We start from the raw sequence: 19,917 nt of genomic DNA, 5'->3' as shown, positions 1-19,917 counted from the left end.
GTTTACAGGTCTAGTTTCACAAGGATGGGATCGGTAGTGATCTGTGCTTTTATAGGAGGAAACATACCGGCATTCGCGTACATCTATATCGATACTCCGCAAATCGCACCTAAGTGCCTGGCAGAGGGTTCATCGAACCACCTTCACAGTAATTCTCTTTTATTCCAGTCTCGAACAGCGCGCCGAAAAAACGAACATCTATACCTTTCTGTGCGAGCTCTTGATTTCCCTTTCTTTTATTATTGTCGTTTATCTCTATCTAGGTCGGCGTCAACAAAATATTTTCGCATTCGGGGGAGAAATTTGGTCACTGAAATTTCGTGAGAAGATTCCGCCCCAACGAAAAACGCCTTTCTTTTAATGATGTCCATTCCAAATCCTGTATAATGTCCGTGACACTCTCTCCCCTATTTCGCGATAATACAAAACGTACTGCTCTTCTTTGAACTTTCTCAATGTACTCCGTTAACCGTATATGGTAAGGATCCCAGATAGTCTGGAACCGCACGACCGCAGATTCGAATCCTGCCTCGGGCATGGATGTGTGTGATGTCCTTAGGTTAGTTAGGTTTAATTAGTTCTAAGTTCTAGGGGACTGATGACCTCAGCAGTTAAGTCCTATAGTGCTCAGAGCCATTTGAACCATTTTTGATCCCAGATAGCGCAGCAGTACTCCAAAAGAGGACGGACAAGTGTAGTAAGTTAGAGAAATCACAAAAAATCGAAAGCAGGGTGGCAGGATGAATATTGAAGCTTCCATAATCTGGAATCCAAAGGTAGTCTGTTACAAACAGCGCAACCTCATTCGTTTTGTTCTTAGTTTACACTGCTGTTTTGCAAAGAAATTATTTAATTATCTAAGAAACTAGTGTTCCTCAATACCGTCTACCTCTTCAGTATGTAACACTCCACACGGATTGTTAGCTGACATCAAGACCATAGTGTTGGAACTTGGTTTCCATTCTGTGTACTGCAACATCCCATTTGCTTACATGAAAAATTGAGTCCGCAACCCTCTATAATGAGTGAGCTGTTGGGTTCAAAAGAGGATAAGGTGTTAGTTTTATCGTAGAACTTTGAGAGTTCCGTTTTCTAGAAAAGAAAAAAAGAGGAAAATATTGTATGTAGTGCGGGAATGATGTGTGAAACGACAGAGAGATTTTATTATAATTTGTTTTTGTTACATTTGTGACCAAACCCCTACTCTGTGATATCTAAGGAAACCGTCTCTGCAACAAATGTGTTGCTTAACGGATACTTTTTTGCTGCCTTTTTAAGTAAGTTTGTTGCAGTAATCTCTTTACTCTAGTTGGATAGCGCAAGTGAAGCACTTCGTTGTTCAAATCAACCTTCTGGTCGACTACTGCTATTGTCAGTGTCCGGGACAGTGTTTACGTTACGCCGAGATCGACTCTGCACATGACATGGAAAACCCGGTGGACTGCTTAGGGTGGGAGAGGTTATTGAATTCATCGTAGAGTTTTCGAAAGTTGGACAAATATGTTCGAAAGCGTGTTACCGAGGTGTCAGAACAACGACGTCGCGGGGGGAGGGGCTCAGTGACGCGGCAGACTCATAAAAATGTGTACTGGCGACGGTGTGACCCGCTTTCGTGTAGCAACCGGCAACGCCGGATAGTGGCATCTGCTGTGACGGTTGGAGTGGGGAGCGCAGTCAGTCTGCAGCAGCATGGCGGCCGCGCCGCGCGCCATGTGCAGTGCTGGCCAGCGCGCAGGCGCCGCTGCCGGTTGGGAGGCTTCCGACAACCTGCGCAACGCCAAGCGCGATCACCTCAAGCACTTCACCGCCGATCCCTCCTCGGACTTCCTCGCTGACGCTGAGACGTCGAGCTCCTCGCTGAATAGACGTACGTAGTGACCCCGATGTTTGTTTTTTAATGCGTGCATCGCCACAGTTTGTCATTTTAACGGGACGCGCATGTGTACGGCTGTTTATGTGTGCACGAGTGTGTGCAGTGAAAGGAAAAAGATAACTACGTAAAACGCAGACGAGCGGATGATTGAGAAGAGAGTTACAATCGCCCACGAATGCTGTTTGCTCGAAGGAAGGAATGGAGGGGGCATCCAGAGGAAAAGAACCTGTCCACCGATGTTGGCGTCGGTAGCTGAGGCTCGAACTGACCTTGGCACGGCACCAGCGTTTTCTTTCGTCGTTACTGCGGTGGAGTTTAAAATACTTCTCGGTTAAACGAGTTTATTGTGAGTGAGACGGCGACGTCAGCCGTTGGGACTCAAACCTGTTATTCTTACCCCCATTGCTCGAGGACGTCGTAATCTCGTGGACCGGATACGTTTAATGTGTGCATACAGTTTTAAGATTTCGAGTGTTTCCGTAGAAGTGTCTTGCAGCACAGGTGATCTCGCCCGTCTGTTAGATTTGGCTCGTGATACGTGAAACAAGTGGTCGTTCACCTTTTTGTCACCGGAATCATCTGGTAAACATTGCTTCTTTTCCTTTGGCCTTAGTTATTTGATTTAGCGCAGTTGTAATTGCTTCTGCTTCTCTTCTGCAACCGAGAAAAGTAATCACTTTTACCATTTAAGTCCGAAATCTGCAGTGGCGTGGGTGTGGTTGGTCAGTAAAGACATCTGACTGAAGATTGTTTGAATAGACGCTGGATTCCTTTTATTACGGCATATTGTGCGCATGCAGCATAATACATTTGGGTTGTTTCGTGGATAAAGTTTGTCGCTTTGTAGAGTGACACTGAAGGGAAAGAAAAAAACGAAGTGGCACCCATAGGTAGAAGTTATTGTGTCCCAGTCGTCTTGCTTACAAACGGGAACACCACTTGTAATCACATGTGTTACAGGTGATCGTGCCATAAACACTAGCTTTTATCAAATTATAATTTTTTAGGAATATTGCAGGGGAGACTCTCTCGATATGTGCAGTGTACTTCCGAAACACGCATTGTGTATCACAAGGTTTTTTAGTAAGCTTACTTTTTTAAGCAGGGATTGAGTAAAATTATAAATCGATTAATCATTTTGGTATCGGGCACAATGTTTCATTTACCGGTTGTTGAATGTTTAATTCTTTTGACTGGAACGATTTTTGACTAAGATTTCAACATTTTTTTGACCCATTTAGTCGGCTTGATAGTGGTAGTAAATTAATATTGGTTTACATACACACAGTCTTAGAATCCTGCTCGCGCATTCAATCAAAATAGTTTCTTATTGGAGGAGCACTTTAATAGAAGAGTGCCTGTTAACAGCTATGAAGTGTTAATAAATTTTTGCATCCGTCCGTCTTTGTGTTAATATTCATTTTCTGATGAATATTTTTTTAACATCCAATGTATTCCGATAATGCGATAATCTTTTAGTGCTGATTTCGAGCAGTGCCGAACCTCGAACACACCGCAATGTAATAATTTTGTCATCGCTCATTTCTGTTTATTACTCCTTCGTACAAGAAAGTAATTAGCGCGTACTGCCGAAACAAACTATTTTATCTGCTAAACTCTACGAGTGGGCGGCTGCATTGTGCATGTTTCTTAGAAAAACATATGAAAATAATTGGGTGAGTGGTGTCAGTTTTGATGGAGATCTTTGGAAATAACTCCATAGTTTGTGGTTTTTGTCAGGCATCCCTCCACTGGTATTATTTTTGTGGTTTTCAGTTCAAAACCGTTCACTTCTGGTTTTCATGATGATAAATACAAGCGCCGCCGAGTCTGTGTATTTTATTTTCTTGTTTTTCGTCCATTTGAACGATGCCTATATTTCGGACTGTCAAACTATATTTTATGAACCGTACAACGTCAAAAAAAGAAACTGAATAGTGCAGCTGTTACAAAGGTATAGTAATCAGATTGCAAATTTCTTTGTATGTTGATATGACTGCCTCACATCGGTGTTTCGTCTCCAGATCATGAAGTAATTTTGTGCTGTGTCTATTATAGTAAGATAGTAAGAGTTTGGAGGCAGTAGTGTGAAGGTGACGTTTGACTTACGCCGCAAGGCGAAAGATTGAGGTCTAACCGCAAATAACACATTTTCAAATTCGGACACCGGTTCATTTCAGCAAATGCGATGCTGGTGGCTGAAACATTTCTTTTGGAACGGATGCAGGCTAAGGATCTATTCATTGGCATTTATTTTCCAAATTCTCCTGAAGCGTGTCACTCATGTCACCAATAATTCGATTTACCGTGTTTCATTATGTGATTGACATCAGAACTTGCGCATTGTACGGTGTAAATTCGTCGACTGTGCAATTCATTGTAGTTACGCTCTTAAAATCAGTGCTAGGAGTAAAGAGCTGATTTGACGTGTTCGTTGTCTGTGAGGCAGTGCAGCTTTATGATGTTTCGGTACGGGAGAAACAGAACGTGAGCGACCTCACCTGTGTCAGGAGGCGGAACTTGGGTAGAGATGAAAGCGGAACGGCAGCCAAAGGCGCGGATGAAATGCCGAGAAAGTACTTAGTGGAGCGCGAGCAGCGACCAGCTGCGCTCACAGCTTGCCACGGCTAGTATGTCGCTAAGTTAATCGGCTACCGTCTCCGCCCTTAGCTAACAGATAATGAGGTTCAGCCTGTGATAGGCAGTTACAAAGTACTTTACACTCCGTTAACAAACCAGCTGGGTTTGTAAATGTTGTAAACATATTTTGAATCGCATAACCGCTAGCAGTAACATCTGTTTTTTATAATTTACTAAATTACGATGCATTTAGAGTTGTGGAAGCTCATCTTACTCATCGTAAGGCATTGCGTAATTGTAGAGTTTTAAACGGCTAGAGTAATAACAGTTTAATTTGATCCGTTGAAATGAATGAATCGTTGGGGATGCAGCGGATGCAGTGAAAACCGGTTGAGAAATACTGTAATGAATATGAAAAAAATGGAAACCTCCGCAGACTGGTCCCAACAGGCCATCCAGTACCGAACGGTCGCTGTGACACCCAACGAAATCATTTGTATGCGATATTGGAGGCGTTTGGGGGTCACCACAGCGCTCCCCTAGCCGTTGCGGTTCCCACACCTTGCAGCCGGGTAGCTGTCACCCGAGCAACTCGTCAGTTGCCTTACCGAGGCTGAGTGCACACCCGCCCGTTCTTCCGCCCAGTAATAATAAAAAGAATCACTTGCAGTACCGGGAGTTGAACCCGAGTCATTCGCATGGCAGTCGGACGCTCTGACCACTAAGCTATGGAGGTAAATTTGTGCCAGACGGGAGCCCGGGTTTCCTGCTTCTACCTTGACTGTTAAGCGATCTGAGCAGACCTTATGGCCCCTGTCATTGTCACTGACATTTACACCTGCCAATAAGTTTAATTACTCACGCGGTACTCATTACATTCCAGGCTCGACATTTCTGATCGGTTTTCGCTGATATGATTTCGATATCGATCAGATCGATCCATTCATCTCAGTGACTCTAATTCATTGGATTATATATATGTCCCCCAATTCGTTCCCCCAGTAGTACTGTACTGTTACTACAAACTCCGTTGTAGAACTTATTGTTGTGTTCAGAAATCTTAGGTGGAAACATCAGTGACAGTGGCAGGCTTGGACCTGAACCCGGGTAGCCTAAAGGTGACTCCTAGCGATAAGTACGAAATCCTGTGTCGGATCCGGTCTGGCACTAATTTTCATTAGTTGCTGCATACTCATTAGCTTGAGTTGTGCTTAAACCAAGTAGATAAAACACTTTTAATTAAGTGTTACTGTTCCGTACGGAATTAGGCGCTGCCATTGCAGTTACCTGGTAAATTGATACCACCATTGTGTAACGTGTGGAATATGTAGTATTTTCTCTTCATAGATGTCAGAAATTCGCAAGGCAATAGGACAGCAGTGTAATGGCGTCCTATATTATTAAAACTTTTGACGAACAGCGTTTTTCTATGTTGGTTAAGCATTGCTCGACCTGTTAGAGCTTTGTATACAGGTAATGTCAAACGACGAGCTCCCAGACTTTAAAATGCATCGAATTAAGTCGTTCAAAACAAAACCAATTATAAAGCATAATATCTTCCTTTGCATCCTCACAGAGCGAGGTGACCCAGCGGTTGAGACATTAGACTTAACATTCGAGAAGAGCGGGATTGAAATCCCCGTCGGGCTGTCTAGATTTTGATTTTCTAACATTTCCCTAAATCGGATTACTCATATACTGGTACGACTCCTCTGAAAAGAACATAACCGATCTCATTCTTAAACCGTGTCCTATCGGAGCATGTGCTGCGTTGACAGGACATCAAATCCTAATCTTTATTTATTTCTCGTCTACATGGTAGCGCACAGTGTATGTGGACTACCTGCGTGGGCGATCAATGCTGCGTAGTATATTATTATTTTCTTTTGAGCAGTTTGGATCGCCGGGATATTCGAAAACTTCTGTCAAACTTTCGTTCGTACAAAACGGTTTATACCGTTATTGATAGTAATTTCTTTTCACACTAGTGTCCAGTACCCACCGTTTTTCTTCCTACATCCTGAACCTTGTCGCTAACGAGGTGTACTTTACTTTTAGAATGTGGCAGTGACTTGCGGTGGCTGTGCCATTGCATTAGTTAACACATTGCAGGAAGAACGTTCGTATATACCATCTGTCCGAGTATCATGTAATCTATGCTGTGGTTTATCGAGGAGTTTCCTAAATCAGTGTACCAAACGGTCTAGTGTTAAGGCAGAGCTAGACATCCTTGTTGATGTGGCTCACCACCTTGTTTCAGAATTAATCGTCAGAGTAAAATAGATATATTTTCTACAATGATAGATATTAATGTAGAAAACAGAACACTCGTCATCGAAAACTTAGATTTCCCGAATTTCGACATCGCAGTACAGAGTTAACCATATTTTGTTTGCCCTCAGTATATTTGGAGCTTTTATTTTCAGTTTGAGCGCTTTTGTCTCATGTGTTTGAAGAGTTTTCGCATACTTTCACGGAAAAATGTGTTCAGTTGAAATGCTGCTTCAGATACATCGGAAGTGCGTCCAAGAAAAGAGTTGTCGAAAGCTTCAAGTGATGTGTACATAAAGGGCCCTAAATTCGCATTTACTTATGTGTCGAATTAACACAGTTTGTTCTCACAAGAAGAAACAAACTTTTCATCAGACATGACATGGCTAGTAATTTAATCGAATAAAATTTTTGCCCCGTAGAAACTAATAATGCTGATAAATATTTTACGAAAATGTAATTGCGTAGATTTCCCTTCGGTTGGTAGATATGTGTACCGTGTAGGAGTGGAGCAGCTTTGTTGGCAAGAGTGCCTGACAGAGCATCGTATTCACGAACATACTGGTTGGTTCTATTTTGATATATATTTCAGTACCGTATTTTCATATTTATCGTAAATAATAACCACATTTCTGGTTAGCTTCATATAAACACAGACACCCCTGGAAATATGCAAGCCTTACCTGTCCTCCCAACAGCACTATGTTGCATGTTTGAGCTGGTAAACTAAGATTTTAATTCTGTTTCCAGAACAGAGAGTAACATTTATTTACGATTACGCGATTGGCAATGTTGCAGTACTATTGCCGTCTGGCAAATCCGAAGTTGAGTGGTTGTTCTTTTCTGTGAGGAATCGTCTATTTTGGGACGAGTGAGTAAATATATCCTGCGGCCATTGACGCACTCCCCCCACAGCCGTCGTTTCTTTCATTCAAATGTCGTTTTTAATATAGTGTCTTGTGTTGTAGGGTCTCTTCCCTTTGCCAGTTTCAGTTCTTCATTCAGGACGTGCTTGTATAGTCTGCGTAGTACCTGGCGTACTTAAAGAGATCCACAGAATTAATCACGCAAATTTTTCATATATTTTCTGTATGTTTCCATAGATGTAATTTCCAACTCGAGTCTCGAATGTTCACTAGCTACCACGTTTTTGCAGCCATGTAAAAGTGGTTTTTGTCTCGTCCGCTTTCCTCGAAATGTGTTACAGCAGCATAGAAATGGGTTGATCGTAGTTTCACAAACAAAATTCTTTGTGGACATTCTGTGATGGGAAAGGGAATCCTTTCGAACAGTTACTTAATTACGCCGAACAGAGGATGCACTGTCATATCGAACATTTTGGTACTGTTATTGCGCGCTTCCATTGCTTGAGCGTTGTTTCTCCGTCTCTTAGGAAATGATTATCCATAAATACCATGTCTGTGAAATCATTTACAAATTTTCTGACTGAGTTGGTATCAGTCTCTAGTTGTCCATCCCGACTTTAGACATCCCGTGGTTTCCATTTAAAAAAAAAAAAAAAAAAAAAAAAACAACTTCAAGAGAATGCCAGAATAGTTCTGTTAACTACATTATGGCCACGTCATTTCCAATGTCTTGCATAGCTGAGGTGTCTGGCCGCATTGTGCGCGGGACGTTAAACACGCAGATACCGTCCTTTTGTTGACAGTGCCTTCAGCAGCACGATTAGCGTTTTCTACCTACTGATTATATCCGATCAAAGAAATAGCGCGGCAGTAACTGTAGACTATCGGAAAAAAACCACTTTGAATTTTTTCAAAACCTGTAGAGCAAGTGCCAGATCTATAGATCTAAAGACGTATTTACTAGATTCGGAATCACTGTAGAATTTCAATAAATATTTTAGGAATGTGATTATCCATGTGCGAGTCACGTGTGACAATTTGCTACTGTGTCTCGGAACTGAGCCGGAATCCGGGCAGCCACATTTGGCATTCAGTGATCCACCAGTAGAGTCCTGCAAGTATCAGGTTGCTCACTTAGTAGAATACTCAGCGGGAGGTAGATAGGTATCAGCATTGTGAACTTATGAAATACATTTTTGCGTTTTGTGATGCTTCTATGTGAAGGATATACTTCTATTTGTGTATCCTGTACGTACCATTTATGGTGCAAAAAAATATAGAGTGCTCAGTGCAATTCTTGACCTTCCTCACGATACGTGCGTATAAGACCTTTGACAGCTACTAAATAGATAAAGTGTTGAAATACAGTGAGGTTACAAATTCCATGAGATCCCTCCTAATATTGGTAGCATAAATGTTCGATGGGATTCATGTCGGGCAATCTGGGTGGCCAAATCATTCGCTCGAATTGTCCACAGTGTTCTTCAAACCTATTGCGAACAGTTGTGGCCCGGTGACGTGGCGCATCGTCATCCATAAAAATTCCATCGTTGTTTTGGCATATGAAGCCCATGAATGGCTGCAAATGGTCGTCAAGTAGCCGAACATAACCATTTCCAGTCAATTATCGGTTCAGCTGCACCAGAGGATCCAGTCCATTCCATGTAAAGACAGCCTACACCATTATGGAGCCATCACCAGCTTGCACAGTGGCTTGTTGACAACTTGGGTCTATGGCTACGTGGCTTTCCGCCACACTCGAACCCTACCATCAGCTCTTACCAACTGAAATCCGGTATTATCTGACCAGGCCACGGTTTTCCAGTCGTCTAGAGTCCAACCAGTATGTTCACGAGTCCAGGAGAGGCGCTGCTGGTAATGTCGTGCTGTTATCAAAGCACTCGCTTCGATCGTCTGCTGCCATAGCCCATTAACGCCAGATTCGCCGCTCTGTCCTAACGGTTACGTTTGTCTTACGTCCCACACTGATTAGGCGAGTATTTCACGCAGTGTTGCTTGTCTGTTAGCACTGACACCTGTACGGAAACGACCCTGCTCTCGGTCGTTAAGTGAAGGCTATCGGCCATTGCGTTGTTCGTGATATCCTCGTAACACACTTGATATTGTGGATCTCGGAATATTGAATTCCCTAACGATTTCCGAAATGGAATGTCCCATACGTCTAGCTTCTACTGTCTTTCCGCTTTCGAAGTCTGTTAATTACCGTCATGCGGCCATGATCACGTCGGAAACCTTTTCACATGAATTACCTGAGTACAAATGACAGCTCCGCCAATGCACTGCGTTTTATACCATGTGTACGCGATACTACCGTCATCTGTGTATGTGCAATCGCTATCCTGTCACCTCAGTGTATATACTTAACAACGCTGAGTCAGTAGTGTGGTAGCAGTATTGTACGTCTTGGTTAGATCAACTGAATGGTGTGATAAATTGAGCCACATGAAAAATACCATTTCAGAACAATTCGCCATTTTCGTAAACAGCCCAAGCATTATCTAAGCTCAGGAACCGCGCGACCGCTACGGTCGCAGGTTCGAATCCTGCCTCGGGCATGGATGCGTGTGATGTCCGTAGGTTAGTTAGGTTTAATTAGTTCTAAGTTCTAGGGGACTGATGACCTCAGATGTTAAGTCCCATAGTGCTCAGAGCCATTATTTAAGCAGTTACATCATTGAGTTGGTTATGGGAAGTGTTTGGAGAGACAACGAGCACCTCTAATCACTTTCACGAGTAGTAGCGTCGGATAGAAGTAACAGGGCGTGAATTCAAGTTGGTGGCGCGTCAGTCGGGCTGAAGAGCAGTAGGCGTGGGTAGCCCGTACTGCGCAAGCGGAGGCGCTTCCGGTGTGGCCGATAAAAGGCAACCGCCCAGCCACAGCGATACAGTTATCACTGTCCGCCTGGCCGTCCCAAAACAACTACAGCGCTGCTTCGTGCGCATTTGTTAATCCGAACGAGGCTGTTGAAACATTTTTGTTGTATCTGCTCTGCTCTTTCGACCCAAAACAATCGTTTCAACAGAAATAGACAATATCGGTACTCTAGCAGAAAAAACTGCAACACATTCAAGGATCGTTTTAGTTTAGTGAAGTTTTAGCGCGCGCGCGCGCGTGTGTGTGTGTGTGGGGGGGGGGGACCCATGCAAATAACGGAGACATTCATTTCACAATGTGAGGTATCACTTCATTACAGTGCACCACGTCTCGCGCCCAAATACGGACTTCTATTCACGCATGCCGACGAATGTGTAGCTGGCGAATGGTATCCTGCGGACAAATTGCCTGAAACCTATTTCGTCTTTTCTTTCAATTTAGCACTGGTTCCGATGAATCGTGGCCACGAGTCAGTGGCTGTCACATACTTGTTCGATGGCCAGAACATCGGAGAGATCTTACTGGCCAGGGCAGCTGTACGCCACGAAGAGGAATTTGCCTGGCAGCAGCCGTAAGAAGACGTGCATTGCCCTGCTGAAACAACTCAAACCTCCTCTCGCAGGAATACGTACAGCACTGAACTAAAAGGATGATGAACCTAACGAGCACTTTTCTCGCGCCCAGTTACCTTGCCACATTCCACGAACACTAAAGGAGTTTGCGCGTGTTAACTGATGCTGCCCTCAACCCTCACAGACACATATATGTATGTTTGTATCGCTGGCTAATGCCCTGTGGATGATAATGTGCACCATGGATGCTCAAACTTTTCAGCCCTGAGATCTTCTACATGCAGGACTACTTTTAGAGACCTACTAACTTAAAAAATTCGTGAAGGCTTAAGCACAAAACAAGACCGAAGCCAAAATTAACCATTTAAATTAGACAATAAAGATAAAAGGTAATTTTCTCTCCATCAAAAGCTTTAAGCCTACTGCTCAGTTTTCAAGATATTACGCATGTGGAAAAATATACGGCTTCATAAATGTTGAAATTTTTTTTTTTCATATTCGTGGCTTTACCGATCACCGTCAGGTTTATTATAATCTGGCGAAAAATTTGTCAGAGGCGACCTTTCAGATTGTGTAAGATGAGGATCAGTCATTTTATTTTTACAGTTAGATTTCAGTATGTTCATCGGTGAAAACGCTGCTTCACGTAGATAAGTTGATCCAAAAAACGATAAAACATTCGATGCTACTTTTACAATGTTTTGGTAGGTTTATACACTCAATAATTTCCGAAAGTTATCTTCATTGTGTTTTGACTTTAAGGAAATGTAATTTTGAAATCGAATTATTTCCTTTTCAAGTTCGGTCTCACTAAACGAGCACTGATTTTACTTGAAATATCTTCCACCTCCATTTCCTGAAAAAATTGAGCTATGAAAGCTAGAGCAAGTTCCATTGCCTTGAAATTTGAAAATCGGTTTTCAAATTCTGTCTTCAGTGTTGTTGTCACGTTTGCCATATACGTCTTTGCAGCTCCTTGATCCAGTGACGCCTGTTGATCTGACAGTTCTGACTGTATTTAAGGAAAGTGTTTCACATTTAATTTCTGAAACTGTGCTATCCAGTGGTCAAGTTCCACAGCAAACCTTGAGTGAGAGAGAGATTGCTGGGTGCTAAACAGCGGGGGCCGGGGTTGTTTGGGGTAGGAGACCAAACAGCGAGGTCATCGGTCTCATCGGATTAGGGAAGGACGGGGAAGGCAGTCGGCCGTGCCCTTTCAGAGGAACCATTCCGGCATTTGCCTGGAGCGATTTATAGAAATCACGGAAAACCTAAATCAGGATGGCCGGACGCGGTATTGAACCGTCGTCCTCCCGAATGCGAGTCCAGTGTGCTAACCACTGCGCCACTTCGCTCGGGAAAACCCTGAGTGATCTGCCCGTTCGCCGTAGTCCCCACTCACAAAGCACCAAGTTACAATTCGCGACCAGTAACATCACAACACAGTAGGAATGATTGTTGCTTGGCGACAGCACTAAAAGCGGTGGAATGCAGATACAGACGAAATAGATGGAGACAGAGTTGACAGACTTACTGCCTATAAATACCCTTTGAAACACTCATTGTCCACAAACTGTTATTTTACAAAAGCAGCTTATGGAAACAGACAAAGGTTTTGAAATATCGACTTCCATAGTGATGGCGATCGATCTGTCGATCGGGATCGACGGGTTGAGCACCACTGGCGTACACCAAAAACGTAGAATCTAGGCGGACACGACCACATACGCAGAAGCCGCTGAAATTAAAGACAATAGAGCGCTATTCCCTTATCCTCTCTGACATTTACCCGTCACCTCATGCTCGGTGATGGTTAGTTGTGAGAGACAAGGTGGCAGTATTACTACCGAAGCAGTTGCTTCCCAGTGCCTACATCTTATGTTAGAATGCTGCTCGGGCGGTAATTGATGCTCACACAATGCGTGTGTCTGTATAGTACAACATAGCCGTTCTGAATCATATCTGTTGGCGTGAAGATGTTCCACACACTACCCCTGAAAGCTCCATTGCGTTGCGACTAACACGTTCAACAATCGGTCGATAGGGCCATCCATTTTGTCGCTGGCCTTCAGTGTGACCGAATTAAAGGGCAACACACACGTTAGTTGGTCGGCACAGTCATTCACCCGTAACGGCTCCTCAGTGACGGCCTACACAGTGGTGGGACGGCTGCGTGCCATGAACACAACACACTAATCGCTAAACTCCCCCATATCATTGAGCACGGGGAGACAAACCTTAAGTTTTTTTTTCAGTTACGTAAATACGTAATATTATTCGAGGCGCTTGATTGGAGTAGAATGCTGCTTGCCGTAAAGTAGTTTCTGCACGATGCCCTATAGTACCATTGGGGCTACCGTGTGCTGGGAAAGGAAGAGTTAGTCAACAGTCATATCCACGTACAGCTTTCCAGTCGCCCGTGCGTGATAGAGTGGTAAAAATATATTTTTCCAACTTACCTACCGGCAAAAAGAATATACATTCGTAATAGCAGGTTGTAAACACAGTTTTTCTTACTGAAGGAATTTTTACCACTGGAGTAGCTTAAATTTGGTAGTACTAACGCCATAATCCATTGTTCGAGAGCTAAGACACTGCATTGGTGTTGTGGCCGAGCGAGTGGCCTAATAATTAAGACACTGGATCTGTATTGTAGAGGAGTGGCCATCCAGATTTATTTCCTGCGGCCGATGGCGGGATGGTTGCGTAAAAGTGACCGCGTCTCATTTGCTGCCTAGCGTTATTCAGTTAAGCTAATTCTCAGTCTCTAATGACATCGACCCCGACGAAACATTAACGCTAACTTCCCGTTCATTTGTACAGAGTGCAGCAGTTGCGTGGTTGTATTTTAAATCAGTGTGTGTGAGACTCACCGGCATCAAAGTCTACGCTGTTCCATTGTCCATTAATTACTTATTTCACAGTGCTGTTAGGAACCAGTCAACAAATGCTGTATTCCTTCCGGCTATAAACATTGTTAATCAGTTTTGCTTACTGTCAATTCTGCTTTCATGTTCGTTTAAAAGCTATGTATGTTAAAATGCAGTAGACAGTAACTGATTGTCAAAGCACCTCCACAGCATTGCAGTTCACTGTCAGATCAGTGAAATAGTGGATTGATATCCAGCTCACGCGTCGTTGCCTAGTTGAAGTTAATGCGTCACGAGAGAGAGAAGGCGCAACTAAAGGTTAAGCTATAGGTTTTTTATGCCATTATTGCTTTGCAATTCCCTAGCTACTTGAACATAGGATGATGACAAAATGCAGTAAACAGTCATAATTTCTTTGGAATAACGATTTATTTCGTGATAACCAGTTGCAAGCCTTAGATCTTCAGGTTGCAGCATAAATCTCATGTTGCATTGCATTGTTAGATCTCATATAGTTTGCTGAAAGAAAAGAGCAGCAGCAAGATGAAATTTTACGCAATTGAGAATCAGAGAACACAGAACTGGTATGTGGGTGACATATAGAGAAATGATTATTTCCGTACTGGTAATTAACATCGATCATAGTTCGCAGCGTGGGGTATACACGCATTGTCTCTTGAAGAACTAAATGAGGCCAGTTGGTGGATAGTAGAGTTTTAAGCAACACCACTTGCTGTACTGTCTAAGAAATAGTGTACAAGGATCTGTAAAGTCCGTGTGAAGGGACAGGGGTGACATGTAATCGAGCCATGAATATCTTTTCGATCAACGCTGCTTTCTCAGTTTTTTTCTGATCGTAGTGCACAGGAATCTTATTGAAAATATTCCGATCAGCTGGCCGAGTATAACTATCCCACAAATAGCACCTCACACCATATGTGGAACGCAAAACAAATGTATTTGATGGAAGCATGGCTTCAGAAGTCAAATACTTAGAGGGAGGCAGATAACAGAGTGCAAATCACGTATTTCGTCTGAACTACGAAGAGAGAATTGTAAGGTCTATTGTGTCAGTCGCTCAGGCACCAGAGTTAATCGAAGACGCTAGACTCGTATTCTTGCTTCTGACATAGGTATTGTGTGGTTTTCCTAAAGCGCTTCAGACAAATACGAAGATGGCGCTTTAAAAAAAAACAGCACTTGACGGCCACCACATTTTTTTAAACTGAATTGGTGCACAATCTGCGTTGACCTCAACGTCTAAGGGATGATAAATTTTAGCCTTCCTACATTTTCATGTATGATGACTGATAAGGTTGATAACAGGCGAAATCGTGAATCAAACGTGTATCGTTCTATATCATGCTCTTCAAACTACTGTAGTAAAACGCTGACCTTAAGTGATAGACTTTGAAACGTCATGTGAAGCAGGGAACACATGTTTGTGCTTCTGTCCACGTTACCTCACTCCATGGTTCACGGTCCACTCAAGATATGCTGCTATCCCAACTGTAACTGTCTTTGGGTTACGGACTAAACTATTAACGATTGTGTGCTAGGAGCCAAATTTTAAAGAGTGTGTGTTGAACAGTTACCTTGCGCCTTTCTCGACATTCTACGCTATTGTCATTTGCATCCCAGAGTACAGGCTTCTCTGCTCTAAGTTTAACCAAACAGAATGCCCGACGTCCACGCCACTGGCAATGACACTGTCATATCCAGCTCCTTATCCCAATGGTTTCACCCGCAATTCATCTGCTTTCTATAGATAGTGCGAGGTAAGCACATTAACATGTGACGAGTCTCTACGTACACATATAAGTTGTCCGCAACCGATTGACCGAGCGAGGCACTGGACGCCTATTCCGAAGGATTTGGGTTCAGATCCCGTCTGCTCCTCAAGGTTTTTGTGTGTTCTCTGATTTCCTTAAATTCCTTAAGGCAGACGCCAGGATGGATTCTTAAAAAAGTCAAATTCCTACTCGGTGTTTCGGTATTCGAGCTTGTGCCTTTGCTCTAAGGAGCTCGCCGGCCAGAGTGGCCGAGCGGTTAAAGGCGCTACAGTCTGGAACCGCGCGACCGCTACGGTCGCAGGTTCGAATCCTGCCTCGGGCATGGATGTGTGTGATGTCCTTAGGTTAGTTAGGTTTAAGTAGTTCTAAGTTCTAGGGGACTTATGACCACAGCAGTTGAGTCCCATAGTGCTCAGAGCCATTTCTAAGGCGCTCACTGTTGATAGGTTAAACCGTGACGTCTCTTCTTTTCGTTTATATTACCAGTCGCCAGACTATTAAACCTTTGCTTTTTAATAAACAGTGGCAACGTCGACTAAATGATATCTGTCACTGGGACTCATTATAATACATTGACTGGAGTTGTGAATTTTAAGCTCATCTGAAGTCTGACACCTGCGACTGATTAGAATAAGAAATAATCTTACGCCTACGATGCTTATTCTATCGGCACTACGAGAAACAACGCGTCTGCATACCAGTAACATAACACCTATTTTTTAGTTACGTTGAAAGTTTGAGGCCTCAGACGCAATTGAAGTCTGCGTCACATTCTTTTGGAAAGACCCTTGTATTTTGTTATTGCCTTTCCCAAATTAACTTTATCATAATCACTGAATATCAACTACCATGGTAGAAATTAAAGCCAATGTAAAAATGGATGGGGTCATAATTGATCAGGTGAAACAATTTTATCTCCTCTGTAGACAATCACAGAGGACAATAGATGCTTAATGGAAGTGAAGAGGATTTCATTGGCAAAGCGTTTTAACCAGCAAACATATTAACATAGATGTTCAAAATTCCTTCCAAAATCATTTCTATGGAATACACTGCTTTTTGGAAGTGAAAGTTGGACTCTTAGTAAATTGGAAAGGAATCGAGTTGAAGGTGCCGATGTGGCGGAAAGTGACAACAAAGAGCTGGACGGGAAGAAATAACCAACCTGGAGGGTTCAAGGGATATCAGCAAGGAGACAAGATTAAGAATCTTGTCAACGAAGGCCAAAAAAGGTCGATTAGGCGATAAAAGCGTGTAGTCGCAAATTTCTGCACGGTGCTAGAAGGGAGGGGCCTAAACAGCATACTAAAAATCATGACAGGTGATGAGTGAGCATATTTTTTATATGTTGTCTTGAATCACTCGAAAACAGTAGCTTCTAGCGAAAATGTTTCTCAGTATGTAATTAAACTGCATTAAATTTCCTCCAAAAAGAAGTTATATTAATTTTTTCTAAATGAGTAACAGTTTGCGTGTTGCAGGCTATTTTTTAAAAATCTCATATTAGTGAAAATAAGGTTTTAACGATGTAAAATTAATGGTTTTCTTCAAATGTAGTTGGATAACAACAAATATTAAATGCGTGTACCACGTCTATTTGCAGTAGAGCAGTATTAAGGGATGCATTGTGCTCCAGGGATGCAACAGGGGGGAAGGGGAGCGATGTGTGGGATAGATAGGTAGCTGGATTGTGTTCATGCACTTCCCCCCTTCATAGGTCTGCAAAATGAATAGCGAGCAGAAGATTCTCCACTCCATCAACCCCAGTACCTCACAAGAAGCAGCTATGGGGTGTCTCACAAAGTTGTACTGACCCTCTACAGCGCGCCTTACGAACCACCGGCAACACAGTGAACAACATGCCCGGAGGATGGTATTTCCACAAAATACGTTAACACTACATGGAATGCAACTATGAGTTAAAATAAGAATACTAACACAAGAATGCATATGGAGAAAGCCTACGTAAATCTCTGCACACTGTTCTACACTGCTAGAGGGGAAACTGATTCTTAGTTATCCTGTACGACAGCTGTAGTGTTCTTCCGGGAAAGGCAACTTCCCCCACTGTGAGCGCTGTTCGATTTTCAGTTAACAGACTACACCTCCCCACTATTTCCTGAATATGTGAATAGACAAGATAACTTAGCCGAGCTCGTGTTATGTAGTAGAGTTATTTTCAATTTATTGAATGAGTACTTATTTGCGGTTGAAAAAAGCACAACAGGCGGAGCTGTCAGCTGTCTACCACACTGATGAGTCTGTCGTGAGTGTGACGTTCTGTCAGTATGTATTCAACATCGTTGATTTCATTCTCTCCACTACCACTGTCCGGAATACTTTTCACAGCAGAGGGTATCCAAAGCATCACCCCAGCCTCACCCCTCCTTACACTCCAAGACACCCAGAAGCTTAAACTGCACTCCTCTGCAACAGAAGTAGATTACTTTGGTGTTACAGAACTTCAGATGCTTCAACATAAGTCAAACAATGCATTACAGCAGATTATTGTTCTAGACGTGAACATGGTCAGTCTCATTCCATCAGATATATTCACATACATCTTGGAGGATATACTGTGGATGTGTGGTAAATGGCTCCACGCAGTGCAGCCAACTCTGAGTGCCACCAATTCTTGAACTGAAAAAAAAAAAATGCTACGTACCATTACCGCAATTAATGGCGAGAGAAGTGCAATAACTTTCTGATCATTTACTAATTCACCACCAAGTGACTGCAACACATTTAAATGACTTTCCAATGTGCCGTCAACGATAGACAGCAGAAAGGTGTCATATTTACAAATCCGCTCCCTTTCCCTGCAACAGTACATAGGTCCCTGGCAACATCACACTTACAAATCAAACACATCTCAGCCATTGTTTACAGGAACGTATTTACATAAAATTTCGCTTAATGCTGGGGAATTATAGTCTGTAAACTGAAAATCGAATAGCACTGGTGGTGGGGGAAGTCAACTTTTCAGGGAGAATATGACTGTGAATCAATTTCCCCCCTGGCAATGTAGAAGAGTGTGCAGAGATTTACGCAGATTATGTCCGTATGCGTTACTTACTTTAGTATTGTTAATAACTCATATCGGCATTCCATGTAGTGTTAACGCATTTTGTGGGAAATAAACACCCCACGTGCATGTCTGTGCACTGTGTCGCCAGTACGAATAAGGCGCTGTGAAGGGGTGTTATAACTTCGTGAAACATCCTGTAGTTGCTTATTGTGACGTAGTCGGGTAGATAAGAGTCTGAACTCACCTAATACATCTTCAATTTGCAGACCAATGAAGGAGGAGAAATAAATGAACACAATCCGGCGACCTACCTCCCCTCACACTCTGCCCCACATACACTCCCATTCACCCTGTTACTTAATATCTGTTCTTGTTGTTCTTGTTGTTGTTGTTGTTGTTGTGGTCTTCAGTCCAGAGACTGGTTTGATGCAGCTCTCCATGCTACTCTATCCTGTGCAAGATTCTTCATCTCCCAGTACCTACTGCAACCTACATCCTTCTGAATCTGTTTAGTGTATTCATCTCTTGGTCTCCCTCCACTCTGCCCTCCAGTACTAAATTGGTGATCCCTTGATGCCTCAGAATATGTCCTACCAACCGATCCCTCCTTGTAGTCAAGTTGTGCCACAAATTTCTCTTCTCTCCAATTGTATTCAACACCTCCTCATTATTTATGTGATCTACCCATCTAACTTTCAGCATTCTTCTGTAGCACTACATTTCGAAAGCTTCTATTCTTTTTTTGTCTAAACCATTTATCGTCCACGTTTCAATTCCATGCATGGCTACACTCCATACAAATACTTTCAGAAACGACTTCCTGACAGTTAAATCTATACTCGATGTTAACAAATTTTTCTTCTTCAGAAACGCTTTCCTTGCCATTGCCAGTCTACATTTTATATCCAGAAAAAATGAATAGGACCTTTTTTGTTGGAAATTTTATGCAGTCTAATTTTATACTGGGCAACATTATCGCTAGGAGCCATAGTTTTCCAGTTGTTAGAGTTATTGCATTGCACTGAATGGGTCTTGAAACCAAGTGATCGTAGCGATTTGACGTACAAGACACAACTGAGTGAAAGTTATTCCAGGACTCGCCGCATAAAGAGCGCAGAATAGACTGGCTTTTAATTCTTATATTTGTCAAAGATTGTCTTTTGTCTCT

The 19,917-nt window shown here is 42.7% G+C and overlaps 1 protein-coding gene across 2 annotated transcripts in view; it reads left to right on the top strand.

Annotated features, from left to right (window-relative positions):
- Nucleotides 1-19,917, top strand: part of LOC126185208 (membrane-associated guanylate kinase, WW and PDZ domain-containing protein 1) — a 392,577-nt gene that overhangs the window by 159,131 nt on the left and 213,529 nt on the right. Inside the window, exon 1 of one of the 2 annotated variants that reach the window (XM_049928091.1) lies at nucleotides 1,706-1,867. The exons of the other annotated variant lie outside the window; for it this stretch is intronic. Within the exon in view, the coding sequence (XP_049784048.1) occupies nucleotides 1,711-1,867 (157 nt within the window). The 5' untranslated portion in view covers nucleotides 1,706-1,710. Of the gene's footprint in view, nucleotides 1-1,705; nucleotides 1,868-19,917 lie in introns of those variants that run through there. 2 annotated transcript variants of the gene reach the window in all.

Source organism: Schistocerca cancellata, chromosome 4 (genome assembly GCF_023864275.1).
Source record: "Schistocerca cancellata isolate TAMUIC-IGC-003103 chromosome 4, iqSchCanc2.1, whole genome shotgun sequence".
NCBI classification, from domain to species: Eukaryota; Metazoa; Arthropoda; class Insecta; order Orthoptera; family Acrididae; genus Schistocerca; species Schistocerca cancellata.
The sequence above is the reverse complement of the archived record's forward strand: the minus strand, read 5'-3'. Positions and strand labels throughout refer to the sequence as shown.